Source organism: Pseudopodoces humilis, chromosome 13, assembly GCF_049639895.1.
Source record: "Pseudopodoces humilis isolate 2021_Gansu_Grassland_sample_001 chromosome 13, ASM4963989v1, whole genome shotgun sequence".
In the NCBI taxonomy this organism is placed as follows: domain Eukaryota; kingdom Metazoa; phylum Chordata; class Aves; order Passeriformes; family Paridae; genus Pseudopodoces; species Pseudopodoces humilis.
The window spans coordinates 12,013,164-12,035,836 of NC_142212.1; the positions used below are offsets into that span (position 1 = coordinate 12,013,164).

The following is a 22,673-nucleotide window of genomic DNA, read 5'->3' on the forward strand; positions in this document are numbered from 1 at the left end:
CTGTCAGCCATCAACAACCACCTCTGCTTACAGGGGTGTCCCGAGGCTCTGGAGGCTCCCCATCTCTGGCTACCACCCCCCACTTTCTCCTTGTTAATTAACGTCACTGGACCAATGTTAAATCAGAAGGGTGAAGGTTTCCATCTTTAAAAACAGAGAGGAGCTAAAAAAAGAATCCTCCCAAGTCCACAATCCAGGGAAGTTAAACAGCTAAAAAGCAGTTGCCTGTTCTCCTGCTGGGACAGCGAGGATTCTGCCTCTCCCCCCCAAAAAAACCAACAACAAAACCATTGGGCTTTGGTGAACGTGAGTTTATTAAAGCCAGAAAAAGGGATCCCAGCCATTTTCCTTGGAATGACAAAGCTGGATAATTTGAATTTGTGGCAATACGGTTTTGTCAACACCAAAATGTTTCTTTTGCTGGTAACATTTCAGATCAAAAATCAAACGTGACACAAATGCCCAAAGCAGTGGGATCTGCCCACAGTCACAGCTGGGTACCCTGAAAAGAGTTGCTCTGTGAGAATTGGGACTGTCTAACATCTCATCTGCTGGATCTACCTGTCCTATCTTTGGTCTCTCAGAACCACTGCCCTTGAAAAGGGTATGTTGGAGAATTACTTAATCAGTCAAGAGATACAAAAGACAAATAAAGTAGAAACAAAATAATGTCCTGGAATCTCTGAAACCGAGGAATTTAAGCCTGTAAGGAGAAGAGATACAATAGTGGATGATCCTGAGATGATGGGGTTTGGTTTTCCTCAGTTAAACCTGTCCCTGCCCAAAGTTCACAAACAACTCCTGAGACAAATCTGAACCTGATGGAAATCAACTAGAACAACACTACTCTACTAAAATCCTGAACTTTTACAGAACAAACCAACACAAATACTACAAGTAAGAAACAGAGTGAAGCCTCTGACCACAGAGATAGGGTTATATAGATCTAGCTGAGGAGTTTCCAATAGATCTCAAATCTGACTGAGCTGACCCTCTGCTCTGCCAGCCCTCTCCTCCGTGGGAATGTCAGGTACTTCATTGCTGTGTAAATGCTAAGGTAACTCAAGCCCATGGCATCTCTGCGGGGAGCAGGGAAGTAAAGCAATACAAATCCTTCAGCTTTCCAAGCCAGGGGAGAGCCCTGTTTAGATCCCACATAGTCCCTTACAATATCTCAAACTGGGCAATAGCATTTTCAAACATCCAGGCCAGAGCCTTGCCTCTGACTAAGCAGGTAACACACTTAGAGGAATAAACTGCAACTGAAATGTTCATCCTGCACTAAGGGCTCCAAGCATGAAACAAACCCCTTCAATCAGAAGAATCACAATCAAACAGTAAAGAGCAACAGTCTGTGTTCTGCTGAGCCAGTGGATTGACAGGATGTGGTTTCTTGGAGCTTGAGGGGCTTTGGAGGCTGAAGCAGCTCATTTGCTTTACACCCTTTGTGCTACACAGGGAAAGTACATCCTCCTCAGGAGAGGAATTCAAGAGATACCTTTTTACACTGGAAACATTAATTGTATTTTTAGTTTCAGGACTTCTCTTTCTGCTTACAAGTTGTTGCAGGCTTTTATCAGAGCGTGGCACTGGTGGGAAACTCTTTGTAAGCCCCAGCTGAGCACTGCTGAGGATCTGCTGATGAGGAGCTGCAAAAACCAGGTCAGAGTTTTCTGAATTGAGATCAACCAAGTATCTGGGAAGGGATTTTTTTCTGGAGCTTTCCCAGTCAATAATCCCATTTGCCTTCCTCTGCTTCAGCCCACCGTCAGCACATCCAGAGTGTTCGCCTTTCCTCTTAGCGGAGCAGGTTTTCTTTCTCCCTATTTCTTTTTTCCAGGACATCCTTCCTGGACTCTGTTTTGTTTTGTTCCCTACAGCTGCCTTCTCCACCTCGTGGTCTGTGAACCAGTTGCCATGTCTTTGCCTAGGTGTAGCTTTCTGTGCAGAATGGTGGCAAACTTGAGGCTGCTGCTGCTGTGATGGTGTCAGGGGTTTAAACCCTCGAGCGCCTCTCCTGAATGCCTTCCTCAGTGGGGTTGGTAGAGGCACTTCCAGTGGTACAGCATCTTGTTTCTTCTGACTATTCCCCAAAAAGTGTCTGCCAGCCCAGCACATGCAAGGATGGTCAGCACAGCTCTGTGTCTCCAAACTACATTTCACCTCCTGATAAAAGGTGTTATCTCTGCCACAGGCTGCTGTAGCAATGGGGCTGACTTTGTCTCCTGAGGCTGAGTTTAGGTTAGATGTGCTATCTCCAGTGACCTGATTCCTTACAGGAGAGTCTTCCTGTTGCTGCCCTGCTGTCACACAGGGAAAATGAGACCAGCCTGAGCAGCTGCAAACTCCCCTGCCTGGGCAGCATGGCCTGTGTGGGTGCTCCTTACTCAGGACACAGTGCTGGCACAGCCCAGGGTAGGTCTGGGAAGACTTATCTATCATGTGAGGGGGCAGGCTGGCACTAGAGACAAGGGTATGCTGCTCAGCTGAGCTATTACATAGCTTTGGGAAGCCAAGTTCTTTACACACTTCCAGGAACTGGTCTTTCAGCTGGGCTGGCAGTGACTCCAGACCCTCCTTCAGCAGCTGGATACTGGATTTCATATCCAAAATCTCCATATCTTTCTGGGGAAGCAGAAGGCAAAGCAGAAGCAGTAAAAAACACACCAAAAAAGCACAATAGTAAGGAAGTTTTTTTATCATGTGTCAGTTTGTTATTGACCCAAAGATTAGCAATTGTATCTTCCTGTGTAATAGATATCCTCAAAGTATCCCATAAAGGTGAGAGGTTTGGGACTGGAGATCCCCCTAACCCACTCTGTGCCCCCTCTCCTAGGAACATTGCCTTCTCACACGCTGGTGTGATACATCCTTGCCAAAAGCAATTACTGCAGCAGGGCCTTTGGAGAAATCAGACCTGATCAGGAGGTCTTTGACAGTTCATTCTTGTATCTCTCACATCCACTTGTTTTCTTTTCATGTCTTTTTTCCTTTCCCTGGCAGAAGGGACAAGGTGCTGCACTTCTGCGAGGTGCTTTCCCCTCACAGACATGCACTGCACCATCTCCTCCAGCAAAGGCATGTGTCAGGTGAGGAAGCAGTGAGTGCTCCATCACAGCCTGCCACAACAAGGCACTGTTGGCTTCTTTTCTTACTGGCGGGGGTTTCATCAGAGCTTACAGCACTGTTAGCCAGTGCTCGGGTAAGCCTCTGTCAGTGTCTGGCCTAGAATTAGCATTTTAATATATATTTCCCCTTTCATTATAACAGGAGCAGTCTGCTTTATAATCCACCATTCAAAGGCAATTTAATATTTGGTCAGTATTTTGAAGAAGCAGGAGAGATTCAGAATGAGGATTCAGAATAAAAGATTAATTTCTTCACTTACGGCTGCAAGTCTCCTCTCCATCTCCAGCAGTGCCTGCTCCATTTGACTTTTATCTGTCAAAGCTTTCAGCATCAAGCTAGAGTGACTTTGAAGAGCATCTTCCACTAAACAGGGAAATCAATAAAAAACACATTTGGTCTTTCATTTGTAAATGTGAATAAACTGCCATCAGTACTATTGCTACTTTCTGCATGGCTTGGCATGAATCACCATATGAATTCTCCTGATGTGATCTCCCCAAACCCTGAGCAATGAGCAATGGGGTGGATTTTTAATGCAAGACACTTGAAATTTATAAGATGCTGCACATAGGCCAAACCTAATTTACTGCCCTCTGGTAATGTGGCAGCTGGAGAAGAGAGGCTGTGCAAAACTGCAGAATTTGGTAGGCTGAATGCAGGGAAGGCTGAGACTTGGTTGTCTGCCAGGTGCACAGCAGGCATGGCCAAGGCAGGGGGACCCCAGTATAGCTGATCCACCCCTGTATAAACAACACTCTCATGCAACCAGGTGATGGTAAATGGGGCTTGAGCAGGATGGAGGTGTAAGATGTTAATGGCTAAAAAGGGCAACCAGAGAAACTGTGTCAAAAATGCACAGAAGGCTGAAAACTGAAGGAAAATTGCTGGAAGGAAGAGAGGGAAGTTATGAAGGAGTGTGCAAAGAATTGGAATTTCCATTTTCTGGTCATGGGAAAAGATGGGGTCAGAAACCACCTGAATCAGGCAACCGTGCACAGCACTTGGTAGTGGGGGCCCCAGCAGAGTCTTGTGGAGGCACAGGCTCCCTGCGAGGGTTTCAAATTGGAGCAAGTTGCTCTTGGGTTCAGTCAGCCTTGTTGAAAAACTGATAAAACAGGGATTTGTGTTATATGATTGGATAAGAATATAACTCCCCCATACAGCTTCAATTACTCTAATAGGAACCACTGCTGCGCCTAATACACTACAGGATGGGAACACAGTTTGCAGTGTGTGTGTGGAGATTGGAGATGAAAAATCTTTAGCAATCTTGTGGAAGTCTACTTTAAAATTGTAAATTAGGACAGAGATAAAGAGCTGAGAAAGAGCAGAGAGAAAGAGCTAAACATGTCTGGTCTTTCCTGTGAAGGGTGCAGGAAGGTGTGTACAGACAGTGTGGAATGTTGGCTGGTCGTCATAAAGCAGGATCCAAAGCACTCTTGCTGAAGTAAAGCACTGCCAAACCAATGGGCCAGGATAACTGAAAGCCTGGAGTGCTGGAGCACTGCATTCCTGATAAAAATCAGAATAAAGCCTACATTTCAACAAGTTGCTACAAGAGCTCTGCAATTAATGAATCTCCTTTTGATACAGGTCCAAGGTGTTTGATTGACTTTGAGGTCAGAGGAGCCATCTGCAGCTGTTCCTGCTCATCAGTGTTTATCTCAGCTCCTCGGTGTGCGCCTCTTGCCCCACAGTGCTGTGCTCACAGGCTGCAGAGCTGCAGGGCACTGGGGATCCCTTCTCCTCCTGCTCAGCTATTTTCATTAAGCTTCCAGGGACTTAATTATCTCAGTGAGCTGTGCCCTTCTGTCAAACTGTCAATGGAATTTGTTAAAGAGCTAAAAACTATTAGCAGCAGGCAGAAAGTGATTGTACAGGCTTTGTTTCTGGGAAAAAAAAAACCAGGGATGTTTTAAAATTTTGAGAAGGAAGAAAGGTAAAAAATCTGAGCAGTTATGGGCTTAGTAATTTGTTCTCATATGGTGGAAGGTTTTAGAGCAGACTTTGAGGAGAAAAGTACTCAAAGATATGGAGAGAAATTGAATAAGAACAAGATTTTGTAAAAGGTGGATTGTGATTTAATGCACTAAGACAAGGCAGGTGACTTTTTTGACAAAGACAACACAGTGGCTATTCTGTAGATTCAAACAAAGCTTTTCAGTAGAAGTTGTTATGTAATATAAAAAGGAAAAAAAATAAGGGTAAACTTAAAAAACAAGCCTCAACTAAAGGGAAAACATCAGCTCTTGAGCTGAGTGCAATGGGGGGACAAGGCAGCCCTGAAAGAAGCTCACCAAGGCCTTCTCATGAGCCAAACAGGCTTAAAATCTGCTTTAGTCACCTTGGTACAAAAGCCAAAGTGCATTCAGTTAATTAGCAAGTAACGTGAGGATGCAAATATCAGCAGCAGAAGCTACAGGTGAGACAGGACAGTGTGGTGCGTGGTAGTGCACCAGCTCTGGCTGACAGAACTGCTATGCACCCCAGGGTGTCTGGAAGCCCACACACCTTCCCAGCTCTCTATGTGCAAGGAAAGAAAGAGACTGAACTAAGACATGGGCAGAGAAAAGCTACAAGTTAATTAAGTGCTTACATGGTAATCTCCTCTTATGAAAGGAGATTGAAAGTGTTTGTCTCATTCAGCCACGCAAAGCAGAGGTGTGGGGTGGCACAGGGCTGGAGGTGCCACTCAGGGATGAACACAAGGAATGGCACCTCCTGGCACCAGGAATCCCCTGTGCCCAGATGTGTTTTTGACTTTGCCTCCTCTGAAGGAGTCCTGCTTGGGCACAGTACACACAGCTGTCATTTGGGAGAAGGAACCCTGCAGTTCCCTCATCCAAGCATCATCCTCACATACATTGAATTAAAACCACCTTCTGGACTTGAACTCAAGGAGAATTTCTCCATTATTTCAGGATGCACATCACCACATGGCTTTGCCTTGTTCTCTGTTGTAGCTTGGCTGATTTCTGAGAATTATCTGCACATATTTCAAAAAATATGCTGTTGCAGACAATTTGGTTGCTGTTTTTAATCTTCTAGTGTTTTGCTCTGACAGATTTAGACTGTTTCAGAAACCTGGAAATCTATAACCTGAAGAATGGGTTTGTAACGGGGGAGTGAATGTTTGAGTGGGCCTTCTAGACTTTTCATCTCCCTGGTTAGACACAAAGGCTACCTGAAATCTGAGAGGAGGTTCTGGGGAGCCTGCCAACCTACAAAAAGAAGGAAAGCATCAGTAACTAAAGGAAGAAACTCCTTTCATGTCACTTTATCATCTTCCATGTCTACATAGTGAAGATACAGAAAGGGCAGCATCTCCAAGCTTACCTTATCTTGCTGCTCTTCCCTATATGTTTAATTTTAGCTCAGAATTATTTTTAAAACTTTCTGGTTACCCTAGTCTGTCTATTCTTCTTCAACATAGTATCCTCAGTCTAAAAATAGTCCTGCATCCACTGGGCTTGTGATCTGCACATACATTTGACTCAGCACAGCATGCTGCCGGCAAGCAACCAGCAGCCAGCCTTTTGAAAGCGTTTCATTTGTACGTGTAGGAGTGTTCTGCAGAAAAAACCCTCAGTACAGAGGAGGGGCACTCTCTTTCCCTCCCTGCTTCCATACCCAGAGGAGTGTTCAGACTTGTCAAACACTAATAAACAAGGTAAAAATAAGTGTTAATAAAGGCTTACCAAAAAAACCAGGCCTTGAGACGGCCAAATGAGATCAGATCAAGGCCCCTGTTAAGTCAAGTCTCTTGTCTTTGAATATGATCAAGAAAGGCTGCATCAGAGGTTTTCTTCAAAAAAACTCTGCAGCAGATAGTTATTGAATAACTTGATCACAGACAGAAAATCTTTACTCAGTTAATGGGTGACTTATGCACAGACTTGTGCCTCTCTTGAGGTAATTTTAACAAAGCAGTTTTTTACAATCTGAGTCGCTGCGTTTTGATTTGCTGTACCCTTGTCTTCGGATGCTACTGTTTACAATAATAACATTTGGAATATGAAATCTGGCATGAGATAAAAGGCTGAAGGATCTCAGGGTGGGGCTACTACCCTGTGCTGCAGAGAGTTCCCTGCAAATCAGCCTGTACCTAGGTGCAGCTGCACTCCAGCAGCTGAAAACTACAGCCTAAGCAGTCAAGGGAGAGAGCACCAGCCTCTCAGCCTAGGAATATTAAACAGCAACTGCTTCTGATGTCTCTCTATCATCATCTATGCAGCTCATCCTGAAATTGGCACTAACAGCACAGAAGCTTTAAATAACACTTTGGAAGGAAGTTGGTTCCCTCACACCCAGATTCAGTAGGGGAAAATGGAGGTGCAATAAACCTGGTGAGGCATGGGCAGGGAAGACAGCTCTGGAGCTCAGCAGAGCACTGCATGTTCTCTCTGGGCAGCCATGGAGCTGTGCCAGAGGGTGAGACAGTTGGGCTGTCATGACTGCATCATGCTCAGATATACTCCAAGCAGTCAGTTGGCAGGTTTGTGCTGGCTTAGCCTGGCTTCCGTTCCACAAGACATCAGGTAGCACCTGCATCAGGGGACAGTGGGATGTGCTGCCCCTGACCTCAACCTGTGCTACAGCACACGGTGCTCCAAGCCCTGAATTGTGACAATGAGGGATTTCAGTATCTACTGGAACATCCACTCTTCCTCTAACCATCCATGCTGAGGTGTTTTGGAGTCTGGTTAAGTCTCTCAACCTCAATAGCTTTGTTAGTCACTGCATGGCTACTTAGCAGCTACATGGAAAAACATTTTTAAAATAAGTTTCCAAGTTTTTGACTTTTCAATCCATACAGGACATAAAGGAGTCTGTATTGGGTGTCCCAGTCTGGACCATAGCGTTCAAGGTAAACAAGCTCAAATCCCATCATATTAAATACAGCCATTTCCCCTGGAAACTTTGCCAGCAGCTGCTGGGCCTGGGGAGTCTGGAAGCAAGTCATGTTTGCAAACCGCTCACCGGGCACCAGATCTTGTCAGAGAACTGCATCACTTCATACCTCTGTAAGTGACATATTGCACATTACTTTGTCACCCTTTGTCAGAGGATTGCTGTGGCATGATGGCTGGGAGGATGCTGCTCATGTGCACTGCAGACAAGGTGTTGTGGAGGATTCGGCTGTTCTGAGCTGTCACAGCTGGAACTACCAGATACTTGAACAGCAAAGCAGTGCAGAGAGGGCTGAGTGGTGAAAATTGGTATTTGTATAAAAATTAGAAGGCTTTGATAGAAATGTGGGTATATAAATTAAAATGTGAAAAATATGGAAAGAAATGAGCTACGGGAGTGGAAACCAGAAGGAAACAGCAAATAATGAATGGGCAAGTCAAACAGAGAAATTGTATGTGTATAAGGTGGAAGAACTGAGACCACAGGGTCTGTCTGCCTCTTTACATCCCTGTGCACTGCACATCGAAATGTGAGCAAGGCACAGAGCACCTGTGCCTGTGTGGAAGCTGCTCAGCCAAACCTTGTCTCATCTCCAGTGCCAGACACAGCTCTATCCAATGTGTGCAAGCACATATGGACACTCAAAAGAGAACATTTTAAAAAATCTTACTGCACAGACCATGCCAGCCCAACAGCATTTGGAAATGCTTTGAAAATACATTTTGAAAAATATTTTCTGTTTTGCTCTTGCCTGGTGGCTATGCAGACTGTGCCAAATGTGCTTGCTTCCCACTGCTAAAAATGCAGCCTGTGATACTCCTTATAAGCTTTTAATGAAGACAGACTTGATTTCAAGTTCCACCTTCCTTTGCTTTCCAGAACTGTTGGAATGTCCTGGTGCACTAGTTCTCTTCATATTCTGCACTTCTCTCCTACCTGTGAAATCCTCCACTGCCAATGATTTAACATGTCTCTGCCATGTCACCCACATCCCAAGGTACTATATAATCATTCACTGGCATTCAGAATTTTATTAGCTCTGAATTTAGCTCTTCATCACCTGTGTTTTGGAATTTTATACCAGTTTTTCAAGGGAATTGCCTCTTTTCAAGGTACTAGCGTAGGTATCTATTTAGTGGGAACTTAATTATCCATCACTGTGATATCAGTCAAATGACAGTGTTTATCTGCAATTAACCAGTGATAGATGAACCTCCCAGAAATATAAAAAGAACAACATTGTGCAGCATGTGATGATTTTCATTATATATTCAACATTCTGCAGCATGATGCATTACAGAAAGTTCCAATTTTTCTTTTCAATTGCTTTGAAAATCTAGCAGCATGCACCTCTGGGAGGCTTCTCATTTCATTCAAGGCACATTCATTTAAAATGGATATGGAAAGGAGACAGGACAGCTGAGTAAATGGTATGGAATGAAGAGGGGGAGTCATGAACAATAGATTTGATTTTCAGTGCCATGACAACAATTTCTGTACATGAGGTATGCGAAATTAGGCAAAGTCCTGCTGCAGAGTGGACAAGTTGAGGCACTGAAGTAATTAGGAGATGGGAAAATGTGTAATAGGGAATTTGCTGTGCTGGCCAAAGCAGACAGATTCTTGTTTACATTAGGGTCCCACTAAGAGCACTTGCCAAGCACAGCAAAGGAGCGTTCTTAGTAGAATGAGATTGGCATTTCAAATGTACAGTCTATCATGGCCTCCAGTATAATGCATCAGGCTCCACTCTTTTTGCCTGAGAGGGCTCTGTTGATTTAAAACTATCTGTCAAGGATGTGCTTTGTGGAAGCCACATTTTGCCACACAGTGAATACTATTATGCTTTTGTGAAGGTCTGCTACCTTCATCTCACAAGATACAACTCACTTCACATTTCTCGTGTATATTGAAAATGGCCCCTTGTTCTTGTACAGAGCAGAGCAAGCTCTGCGCAGTCCTGACAGGGTGTTGATAAAGCATCACACCAGCATTAAAAATTAATGTACTCTCAAAGGCTCAGATCTAAGCTAAATTAGAAACAATTTCTTGGAGCACTTTCCCTCAGTAAAGATTCCTGTGATTAGCCACTTCAGAGACAGAGTTATTCAAAAGTATTTTACATTATTAGCTTTTCTGGAGGTCACCCCTTTATCATGGCAATAGCGTGCTTCACTACGTGCTTCTCATTCAAGAAATGAGCAATACTACTTTTGTTTACATACAAAACTTAATCACCTCAAGCACAGGGAAGCAATGGAAGACTTCAAACTAACATGAAAATCTGAGAAAGCCCTAAAAACTGAAACTGGATACTCAGGGTATAAATATCTAAATAATTTTTACCATGTATTCCATTAGTATTCCAGATAGTCTAAAAATGATTGTACTCCAGGCAAAACACAAAAACAGAGGTGTGTTTACCTATTTGAGCACATTGTCTAACCATGTGACACCTAAGTACAAGAGAGCAGAGAAAGGGAAAAAATTAGAGAGTAGGAATGGAAAACCTGAGAAGTCCATACCATGGATAAGTCTTATTTTTTCTCCTCCCTTAGAGAGAGCAGCTGTGAGTGGCATGACTTTCCCCTTTCACCTCAGCCTCCAGACAACACACTGATATTTGGCAGTTTGACTATGCCCTCTGCTGTTAACAGGAACACAGGAAGGACTTACATGTCTTGGAAAGGGTTTCTTGCCAAACCAAACTGGATTTAAGTTTGGAATCAAACATTTCTTCAAACTTCTCAAAGCACACTTTCAGCTGCAAAAACAAAGGCAAATGGGAAAATTAAAACATTGCCTTTTCTTTGTTTGCAAAATCACAGCCCCAGATGCCACAGAACAATGACTGCAACTCATGGAATGGAACAGTCTGAAAACGGTTGTTTATCTGTCACTTGAAACAATTTGTACAGCTGCTGGTTGCAGCCCCAAAGAAGATCTGGGATGGCTCGAAAGGCTCATGAAATCTGAACAGATTTAAAAAAAGAGATACTGATCTTTAAAATAGGATAAGTAATAACTAATGAAATTAATTATTGAAGTGTTGGGGGAGAGACCTTCACCTTCCGACCACAATGACTAATCCTGATGAGACTGCTTTCTTCAGGCAGAAGGGAAAAAGAACTGGTATTTGCAAGCTGTCACTACAGCTTGTTTTGCTCCAGAGACCCAGAGAAATTCCACCACTGGCTCTGAGGCAAGTCTCTAAAGACCTTGACCCTAAGGCCACAAAGGCAATGGTATATACAAAAGAACTTATAATTGTTGGTTCAAAGTATTTGAGTGCTTAAGACACATAATGTAATATTTTATATATCAGCATGGTAAAGGAGAGAAACTGAACACTGAACGATCTGCAGTCTTTCTAACTCTTCATTATTTTACATCCTGAATTTGAAGTAACTTACCTCTTGAAGCCTGTCTTTGATGCTGGAAATAAAGGAACTTAGGATTTCACTAAAATGGAAAAAAACCAACAAGTATGAACCAGAAATGTAATTTACCAAAGTGTTCAAAAATTGAAAAGATCACTGTAAAAATGAGACAGGAAACACTGCAAGGCATGGTGTAGTATGAAATGTTAGCATGGAAACATGATTACTTTGGGGGGCATAACCCTTTGAAGTCACCTCAGTTGTTTTAGGAAAACATTGAGTCTGTAACGTAAAGAAAGAAAAAAATACATATACCCTCATGTCCATATATGTCATACATATGAAGTTATGGGGGTTTTACTCTCAGATTTTTGGCCTCTCTATCAGATTTTTAGTTGGCATTTGCACAACAGGCCATTAGCTGCTGGGGTGTGATCAACATGTTAACTGCTTCAGAAGGACCCAGCCGGCGCGGTGACCTGCCAGTTGCTGCAATACATGGGTATTGTGTTTGGACTAAAATAACTGGGAAAAACACGGGAAAAGCTTCAGCATCAACAAAGCCCAGGCCACAAAGAACAAATACTGCAAATCCTTTTCTCCTGAGATTATGCCTGTGATTTCTGTTATCTATCCTTTTAAATTGAGCCAGAGTATCAGGAACTAGGCTACATTCATGATTAACCTGCCACACCAAAATGCATGGATGGTTGCTAAGCAAAGTGATAATCTTTTCCTCTCTGAAGATTTGGGTCATTTGAAGTCAATCATTAGAGTGATCTAAATTACAACGGCCAAAAATATGGAGAGGCCAGGGAGAATCTAGTTATGAGAATTAGGGAGTGCTTCTGAAATCTCTCTAGCCTTATGGAAAGGAATATACTAATTTTCTTAGTCAAATTTGTGGGGGATACAAATTGATAAATTATACACTTATCTTTGCAAAGATAATATAGTTATTTCTAAAAACAGGCTTCTAACCTGGGAGGAAGTCTGGAGTGTAGGAAGTAGCATATAGGAAAGCATTTAAAGAAAAAATAAAGAATAATTATAAGTGATGCCTAAATATTTAAAACTACTTTCTCATTTCATTACAAAAATCTTCCTGTAATAGGCAATAGAGAATAAAATTTTGTCTTATCAGAAACATAGTGCCCATTGAAAAGGCAGGAGAGATACATAGCCAGATTTGATCAAATGCTTTTAATAAAAACACACTTCACTTTGGATGTTACATTACAGTGCTAAGAATTATTTATAGGTGCACTGAGGAGTTTGCCATATTTCATTTTTGAGCTTCAAATTGCTGGCTTGTTCCTTAAAGTCCTTCATGACCTACAGGTACATGTAATTCTTGACATCTGTCAAAGAGTAAATTACATTAGCAAATAACTTGTCTGTTAAAAAAAAAATTATATAAAAATCTTGTATGGAAATAAAATTCTAGAGATGTGCGCAGGTTTATAAAGATGTAATCTGCACACAAATGTGTTTGGCAATCCCCTCATCTGACCCAAATGTGAAGGCCATCCTCAGAGTCCCTTTTATCAGTCCCCACATAGCCTATAAAATTTTGAGAAATAAGGGTTTTAACAGAGAATCAATACAGAAAAAAGAAACAATGCTGATTAGATAAAGACAAAAGTAAATTCAGGTTAGAGTTTTGCTGTTCCATGGGTCTTAAAACTGAATGTGTTACATAAATTGCAAATAAATCCTATTCTCTTACCTTGCGACTCTTTCCAATTAGAAATTATTTAAAATCTTAAAAATACTTTTCTTGGAGAAAAGATTTGTAAGAGGGGAAGAAGGAGCTTCAGGGAGTGATAACCACCAGAAGAGAAAGAATTTACTGTGGATGTCTACATACCGGTCATATTTATCCTTTATTTTCTTCTTATTCACTTCAAAATTTTCCAAGACACTTTTCACTCTTCCTGTACCAAAATTAAGAGGACCTTTTTCTCTTGTTTCTTCATCAAATAACTGTGGTTTTGTCTGATATTTGGTAAAAATACTGGGCTCACTCTGTGACACAAACCAAAGAAAAATGTTGAAGTACAAAAATAATCAGAACATTAATTAGAAGAAACAATTTGTTTATCCAGTGCTTTGCAGACTGACATCACAGTGATTGGACATGTCAGATTAGATTGGATGAGGAGATTAAGATTTTTTTGAGATTATGCCTCATTAAATGTGCCTAGTTAGGTCAACTTCCTGTGGAACTGGGATCCAGCCCAAATTCCTCCAGACACAGGTTTTCTCTCATCTTGAAGATTTTTAGTTTGCTACAATTATAAGGCGTGCAGGTTTTTTTTCCCTTCTATGTCCAAGACAGAGACTATAAATGAATTTCAGTGTTCCTGGAGTTGTGGAAAAGTTCAAGTTGTCAGTAGAATCTCTCTGTGCAGGAATCTAAAAAAAATCCTATTGAATTTCCTGATGGATTACATCATTTTGCTGCCAACTAGCAACATTGACAGACTGTAGATGAGTTTTTCACATGCTTCAATACACATTTTAGAACAAGAAATTTAATATTAATATGAATGCTTCGTTCTACAAAATTTCCAGACACTGTGTGACCAAAATGGAAATGCCTTTTCCTTAAAACATAAGAAAATGTAAATTCCATTTATTTTTTTTCATCGTGAAAAGTGCATTTCCTGTTTTGTGTCTGATGAAAACAGCTCCTAGGCAAAATGCATAGGACAGCAGATAGCATCTGGAACTGAAGGACAGCCCAGGGCCTCCAAGCTGGCATCACTGCTCTTTCCTAATCTTTGCTCCAGGTGTCTTTATTCAGATCTGGTTCTCTCTGTTAGCAATGCAGGAAGTATTTTAGTGGTGGCTGGTAACATCAGAAACCATGAGCTGTAAGAGGAACATTGTGAGCATAGAAACTCTTCATCCCTATCCAAAAACATCTAAGCATCTACCATAACAACAATGCAGCAAGGTCATTGTCAGTGCAGGGAAGCAAACACTGAGTAGCTCTGTCATTCTTGCAGAAAGTTAAGAAAGTGAAATACATCATTTTTGAAAGAAAATAGATGGAATATTCTAACTTGGTTAGGTAGGTGGTCTAAAGACATTACTTTGAGAATAATTTCATATTATCTTAGTAAATTAAAAAAATGTGATTGAAGAAAATAATACCCATCTCAATAATAATTTATAGCAATCTGTTATAAATACCACATTTGTCTGACCAGGCTGCTACTTTGTCTTGTCACAGTAAATATGTGTATGGAGGAAGAAGATAACTTGATTTCAGCAGTTACTGACATTTGTTACCACCTGATTTCAGCATTTTCCATTAACTCTGAATGGTGGCTGTGTGCCTGCACAGTACTGACTGAGAGCAAGACTCACATCCTGGGAGTTCTGCTGTCCCGGCTGCGTGCCCAGCTCCAGTGGTGCTGCTGCCGACTGCACATTCTCCGGGCAGAACTGGGAGCCAAAGAGGAGCTGAGAATCACTCAGACTCGAGTAGTCACTGGCAGTGCTGCTCCGCATGGAAAACTTATTAGGCCTGAAATGGTGCAGAGAGAGATGTGAATAAGTCTGGAGCAATTAAAAAGACAAACAAAATTCCCTACATGGCCTGCTTGAACTGCTTGGTCATGACCCACACCAACATGTTAATTTTTACTCTCTGCTTGGAAGGTGCTGTTCCTATAATGGCATAAGGTAGAATTATAAGATAAACCAGACAGGTTATCTTAAACTAGCACATCCACACAAATAGAGTGTGGTAGTTTCACATTCACGTTATAGGAGCGAAGGTGTTTCTCCAGCATGTCCTGCAGACAAAAGACCAAACCCAGGACTGGGCATCTAAAACAGCTCATCCTACCTGCCTTGTCAATCAGTCTTAGTTAAAGAGACACCTTGGGCTCCTAGCAAGTGCTGGGTCTCTCCCTTTCAGCTACTCTGAGTAACAATTTCTGTTGTAGCTCAGGTGTTGATTCAATGAATTGGAAGGCAGTTCCAAGAGAATAAAGCTTTCTGACTAATAGTTGACATTTCTTGGGCATTTGTTCCCCAGATGCCTTAAGTCTGACACAGTAGAACAACAAATAAATAGAGATAGCATATGGCTGGATGAACTGATACAAATTGTTGGAAGTATTTCAAACATATTAACATGCTGCTTCAAAAAAAACATGCTTCTATCCCTTGAGCATTACTCAAATAAATATTTTCTAGATACCCTTGATTTTCTGCTGTGTTGCTCTGATTCTACTCCTCTTCAGAAACACTCTCATACTCTTCTCCTGCTTTATGGTCTAGGATTATGGCACAGGACCAGCTTCCCTCAGACAAGGGTTTCCCTGCACAGCTACATTGCTTCTCATTGTGTTGGAGGCTGGCTTCAGTATTTGGTTAGCAAAAATACATACAAAAGACTTCTTTCATTTTTCACAAAGAATTGCAGAATGGTTTGGGTTAGAAGGGACCTTAAAGATCACCTAGTTCCAATCCTCTTGCCATGGGCAGGGACACCTTCCACTGTACCACATTACACAAAGTGCCATCCCTTCCAGCCTTGAACATTTTCAGAGATGAGGCATCTACAGCTTCTCTGGGCAACCTGTGCCAGTGCCTTATCACCCTCACAGGAAAGTATTTTGTCATAACAATCAATCTAAATCTACTCTCTTTCAGTCTAAATGATCACTATTCCATTGCTCCACATCCACAGGGTCTGGCAGAGTGTTTAGGTTAGGATCAAACACAAAACAAGCTGTGCTGGGTTTATATTCTCAGTTCTTGTTTTTTTTGACCTACCAAGATGGAGAGATGTGTTGCTCCCTTTGAAGCTGAAAACTAGAGACCAAAATAAATGAAAATAACTAATGAAAATTTTGTGCAAGGTTTTCCTTCCATATCAAATGATACAAGTAAAGGAGAAAGAATTGGAGAATAACTCATGTGTATAACAAGAGATGATCACCCCAACATTTATTAGCTGTGACGTGTTTGGTTAATCCCTAGTTTTGGAAAGAGCCCAAACATCATAGACACAACAGGGAAAGGATTTAGCAACAGTACTTGAACTGCTCAGTTTCCATTATATAGTAGTGTCACTGACAGTATCATATTAATACTTTTGGCTTTAAGCTCACTGAGTACACTGAGCTGCAGGCAAAAATAGATCAGGTATGGGTTTCTGGATTCTCAAAAAGCCTGATAAGTCTGTCTGAATTCAAACCTTCTCCCTTAATCCCTCTCTGGACCCCAAATCTGCTAAGAAAAAAATTTGAGTACAATTTTACTTGCACAGCTTCTTGTTTCCATCTTAGCTAAGCTTTGTAAAAAAAAATAAAAAAATAAAAAAATTTCTTAATCTACATGCAGTATGTGGGGGAGATGTGAGCACATGGGCTGCCATGACCACACACACAGGCACAGTCCCTGCCTGCAATGTGAGTAGCACATCTCCTGCACCAGTTTTCTAAATCCTCCTGTCTTCCAGACAAAAAAAGCTCCCTCTTAGTTTTAGGAAGGGTTTTTATAATCTTTAGATGCTTTACAGTCTTGACAAACCCCCTTTGAAAGTGTCCAGTACAATTGGTGAATATCACACCCCACAATATGCTCGTTTTCTCAGATGCTTCATGTTATTTAATACCTGAAGCCCAAGATTCTTATAACAAAGATTTTATGAGGAGTATTGAGCTGAAAGGACTTTATGAGCCAAGGGACTTCCTAGGCTTACTCTGCACTACAGCCAAAGACAGCTGTTGGCTGCTCTGGAGCCCAGGTTTTCTGTCTTAAGTCCACTACCTCAGCAGTTGGTTTAGGAATCATGGCACTGTTGCAAATTAAAGGGGGAGGTGAAACAGATGTCTCTTTTCAATATACTCATTCCCCTGAGCAATGGATTTCTTTCTCCCTTGCTTAACTCTGCTGGCAATTAATTTACTAACAAGACCATCTGGGCTAGCCATCAGCCTGGCCATGCTTGGCCCAGGCCTGTCCCTGACAGAGAGATCAGACAGCCTTGATCACATGTGGGATCAGATCCGTGATCAGGCAACTCCACCTCTTCTAACCACCTGACAATTCCCCTCAGAATGCCTGAGGTGCAGGGATGCATGTTCTGTCCTAAATATAAACCCTTTCCCATAAACAGCGAGGAAACATCCCAGGTATGCAATCCCACTTAGCAGTCCCTCCTAAGTGAGGAGTGCAATAGTTTACCTCAGGAGAACTTCTGGCTTTCTGCTAACATGAGCCATGCACCAAATCATCCGTGTGTGTTGGTGCCCATAACATTCCTTTGGTACTGGCATTAGCATATGCATCCAAAGTAAAACCAACTTTAGATATGTAAAACAAGTTCTTGACAGCTCCAAAAAATGGTTAATCATCCTCTGCTGACTGATGGTGAAATGATTTCATTTTCCTACCTAACTTACTGCAAGGTATTGCAATATTGGCATCTCCAACCCTTTCCCGTGATATGAGTGTGATCTAAAAAAATCTGCAGCGTTCTGCATATCTGAGGGGTTAGCTAGATCTTCCCAGTATCTGTTTCCTTGTTGTCAGTGGAAATTCCCCCTTTAGAGGAGGAGTTAGAACTTTCAGGAACTTCTTTCATTTTCCTAATTTTTCTAATTTCCATTCCAAATACTTTAGCACAATCACATACAAACATTCACCTGTCATTCAAAGCTTCTGCCTTACCTCAAAACAAACATGGCATGCAATAAATACCCTCTTCTTATATTTCCTAGATGTTCTAGGGACATTGACAAACTAAAGCTTCATAACTGTAAATTGCCATAGGCCTCATCAATCTTTTTTTAAAAACTGACATTTGTATTCTGTTGTTTGGATCCATCCTAATGTGCCAACACCAAGGTTTAAGAGTCATTTGAAAAAGCAAACTGAAACTTCTACAATTTGCAACGTAACATTTATCTGCAGTGCTGCTTTAAGTGATTTTCTCTGGTTCTGTCATCCCCACTGAAGCTGTGCCAACATCCCTCTTCTTCTCAAGCACTGTGGGTGAAGCTCACTTACACCTTTCTGACACATTTCTTCAAAGTTCAGTAAAGCCTCTTTCCCAAAGAAGAGATCTTTCTCTCCTAGTAGCAGTGTCTTGAGTAGGATCAGTGCCATAGTCTCTCTTCTCCTGGTTCCCCTCCAGAAAATCTCTCAGCCCTTTCTGCTTCTCCTCATTTAGGGACCAGGGGTGAATCACAACAAATCCAATTTAAATTCTGGGAACTGCCATTCACCTGCTCTTCCTCCTGGCTATAGCCTGTATCTATAGGAACTGTCTCTAGCTCTGCTATACTGCTCTCATCCTCACTGTCAGCTGCCTGCCAATGTGCTCAGCAAATGAGCAAGGATCAGCCTTGGCTTTGGGTGCCAAAGGGGAGCTGGAGGAGTTTAAATCAAGGAGTTTAAGCTGCTATTGCAGCCTCCAGCCATTTGCCACATCTTCACTGGAAACAGTCACAGCAGAAAATTATTCTTCTGCTTCCTGGCCTCTGGAATGGCATGACCTGCTTGCTGCAAATAATTTGCACCACATCCTAAAAGGAATTTCTACAAACAGATTCTGGCACTGGCCCTAATGCATTAACCACAATGAAATCCCTCTCAGTTATTCAGCTCAAACACTGCCTCCAGTTTCCAGATTTCAGGTTCGAAATCCTTCTGGTCTTATTTTAATTTCTCAAGGTCATTTTTACTTTCTATTACTTTTTTCATTGTTCATTCGGCTGTGATTCAATGCTACCCAGATATCCTTACCTTGGAATCTATGCTAGTATTTTGTCCTGAGCTGGTTGCCAGTTACAACAGAGCATTTGCTTTAAGAAGAGATTGGGATTTCTGCAGAGTACTCCTGTTTGCTCCCACAAAATGCATCCCCAACCATATTAAAAGTTATGCATCTGGAGACAGAGATCTTTTTTGCCACACCCCTCTCTAGCCTGAAGCTATCTTCCAGCCTGCACTTATAGCCCCAGTTTCTCATTCCTGTGAGGCTCTGGAAATTTACAGCTGCTCTCCTGGTCTTTGTCCTGGCTGTCTCCTTCATTTTCTGCTTATTCTCGAACCTTAATACAACTTTCAAACTATGTGACCTTGTGATGTGGGATGGAATTTCATGGGATAATGGATTGAATTAGTTTTTTAAACTTGGAAGTTATTCTCAACAGCAGAAATAAACCACAGAGAGTAGTGGCCCAAGTAGGTCTTAACTTCAAGCATCCATTTAGAATGCCTCTTTAATATTTTCATAATTTCTTGGCCTTAATCTCTGGCAGGCTTTCTGCTTCTGATATCTTTGGAAGCCAGTATATGAGTAGCTTCTATGCATTTAGCAAGTTATTTCTTTTGTCATGGTACAAGCAATTTCTCATAACTTCAATTTCAAATCTAAATAATCAAGTCTAAATAATCTTTCCGCCTCAGGCAAACATTTAACCCTTTGGGCTGTACAGTTTAATTTATTTTTTAATGAGGTTTCTTATTACTATTCCAGAGTATTTTTTCTTTTAATTAACAGTAGTGGATTTTTTGGCTTCTGCTGCTCCTGCAGAGATACTGACTCCATTTCCCTACTGCCACTCTCATGGTAGCACTACAAGAGTAAATAGCCTGAACAGGGATCTTGTGCTCAGTTCAGGGCCAAAGCAAAATGTGTCTCTTCTCCTGGGAGCTCCCTGGCCAAGGTAGGTATTGATGGTGTCTGAAAATGTACTTTCAGCATCACACCCCTGTGATGCTTATCCAGTCAATCAAAGACTGATTGAAGCATCACTGCTTTTGTGGCTGCTGTTCTTGCATCCTCTGTGATCTCCCTCTGCCAGCCCTCCTGGCTGGGCAGGAGGCAGCACCACTCTAATGTGGCACTTTCTCTAATGAAGGCTGGCATTTCAATCCATAAAAACCGTGTCCTTTGTCAATACACTTCAACTGAGACTATGTTTTCCCAGTATAGCTGTCATGTGCCCCCCTTCCACCCTCTAAAATAGCTGGCACCTTGATATTATTGTCCAACCTGATAATCTTCCCTCTGCTTCATTTCTAGTATCTCTATTATGTCAATATTCATATATAAAACCAGGTGGAACAGGGGTTCTGGTTCCCCACACCCTATTTCTCAGAGAAATTTCTCAGAGAATACTTCTGCAGAGAAGTGCTGTTGTGTCTGACAATTAACAAATAAAACCCTGAGCATTTCTGGGCTTGTGCAGAGCTGTGGCTGTGAGGGTAATGCATCACTGGAGCTCTACATTTCCTGGGGACCTGGTGGCAGCTGCTCTCAGAAGTAACACCCTGACTCAAACTTGCGAAGAACTCACAGAGTGAGTCATACACTGCCTAGATTATATGCTGATTTTATGTTTCATTTTTAAAGCTCCCTGAAAGAGTTTTCTGGGGATTAAACAGCATACCCTGCTGTGGTGGGAAAGGTTTCTAGTAATAGAAGTGAGACAGGGAAAAGTAATCAACACTTTTTCCCCCTGTTTCAAATACACACACACACACACACACACACACACACATGTTCCTGTGGGAAAATTTTCTTCCCTTTAGAAAAAGTTAATTGTCCACAGAAAATTTTCTCCCCCTTCTTACCTCCACCAAAAACCCAGCTGCATTTCCAGTAACATTTTATGCCCTATTTGACCCTTTTGAACTCACTTGTAAAAAATGTGGAATGCTGAGGAGTGGGTGTTAAAATCTTGCCTATATTTTCTTCCTGCATTAATAAATGAATTAAAAGGGAAGATGTTGTAGGTGATAGACTACTTTGGAGGAGGAAGAAATTCAAGTGATCCCTTTCCAAACAGGCATCTGTACTTCTTCCACTCATTTCCTTTCCTATGGCACAACTCCACACAATTATTTATTTAAAAAAATAAAATAATAATCTTACATATCTTGTATATAATATAAAAATGCAATTATCTATTTTATATATAATATGATGTCTTTTTCATATATTCTCTAAATTTCCCCTTCTCAGTCTCTGACCGGAAGGAAAGTCACAGGTTTTCAAACTCAGAAAACTAAAAGAACCCCCAAAAAACAAATAAAATAAATCCACAAGTACCAAGAAGACAACAGAGTTAAGCAATGCTCAATTATAAAGACAAAACTGTGACAGTTATAAATACATTTTTCCCTGAATTGGCTCCCCTTTGCCCCCTGCATCTGCGCAAAATTCAATTAATTCATATCTTTATGACAAGCATTTTTATAATGGGCAAGAAAATGACTACTATGTTTTCATTATCATCCATCATTGTGGTAACATCTGGCCAAAGAGACAGTATGACTAAAACTGTGAATTTGAACAAGTTAGTTATGTAAGTGGGTTATTTAACTAACAGAGGATCAGAATACCAAATTCATCAATTTGCTTTTCTGGAGTCAAACAGGGGATGAGTCCCACTGCCTTTTTTAGCCATGTGATACAAAGGATGCTCTGAAATACAAACTGCAGCTTGTCTTACATATTTGCCCTCCAGATGTTTACATCTGAATATTTGTTGTTTCACTGTAGATTGTAGATGTGGGGGTTTCTAGCTGCTCTTTGGCTTCTGCTGGGAAAAAACATGCCATGTGTATAAATGCAGGATATGGAATAATTTTTGAGTTATATAATGTGCAATAATATTGCACATCACGATTCATTCTATCTGCCCTCTGCACAGGCAAAAGGAACACTTCACTTATCTAATGAGATGAGGACAGCTCACAGGGCTTCCCCAAATACCCTGAATGGACAAGGGTACAGATTCCAGCCTATGCTGATTTTTAGATTCCCACCAATGGTAGCTCTATGGCGGTGCTGGCAGGCTGGGAGCATAAACAGGATCCCAGGGGAGGCTAATGAATTCCCATTAGATTTCCCTAATTAGCCACAGATGAGTTCCAGACATGTTTCATCTCACTGCCATCACCCTTGCTAGGTGTTTGGTTTTATACCCCATCCCCTCTCCATCTCCCCACACTCATGCTCACCCGAGGGCTATTGGTGTGCTCAGCATCTCCTTGATGTTCCAGACGTTGAAGTTCATGTTGTTGTCAGGGCTGACACCCCGGCAGGGAGTCCCCACACCACACCATGGCCCTGGCCCTCATGGCCTCTCCCCACCAGCAGCAGCCATGGTGCCACAGTGCTCTGCAGGGAGGAGGGAGATGGAAGGAGATGACCAGCCCCACTCAGGGCAGAGTCACCTGTGTCCTGTGGCTATGGGGGCAGCCCAGGGG

The 22,673-nt window shown here is 41.8% G+C and overlaps 1 protein-coding gene across 1 annotated transcript; it reads right to left on the bottom strand.

Annotated features, from left to right (window-relative positions):
• Positions 1 to 1,311: 1,311 nt before the first annotated feature.
• On the bottom strand, positions 1,312 to 22,480 carry IHO1 (interactor of HORMAD1 1). Its single transcript, XM_088062014.1, has 7 exons — positions 22,425 to 22,480; positions 14,799 to 14,958; positions 13,291 to 13,448; positions 11,454 to 11,502; positions 10,717 to 10,804; positions 3,389 to 3,492; positions 1,312 to 2,625 (listed from the first exon to the last, which is right to left on the bottom strand). The coding sequence occupies exons 1-7, from the start codon at positions 22,478 to 22,480 to the stop codon at positions 1,312 to 1,314; spliced, it is 1,929 nt and encodes a 642-aa protein (XP_087918140.1).
• Between the last annotated feature and the right edge of the window lie 193 nt (positions 22,481 to 22,673).

Excerpts from the sequence above, each read along its gene's own strand:
- IHO1 (XM_088062014.1), bottom strand. The coding sequence starts at position 22,480 with ATGAACTTCAACGTCTGGAACATCAAGGAGATGCTGAGCACACCAATA. Across the intron at positions 3,493-10,716 it reads AGAAACCCTTTCCAAGACAT|TGGAAGATGCTCTTCAAAGT; the intron begins GTAAGTCCTTCC and ends TTCCCTGTTTAG. Across the intron at positions 2,626-3,388 it reads TGGAGAGGAGACTTGCAGCC|AAAGATATGGAGATTTTGGA; the intron begins GTAAGTGAAGAA and ends CTGCTTCCCCAG.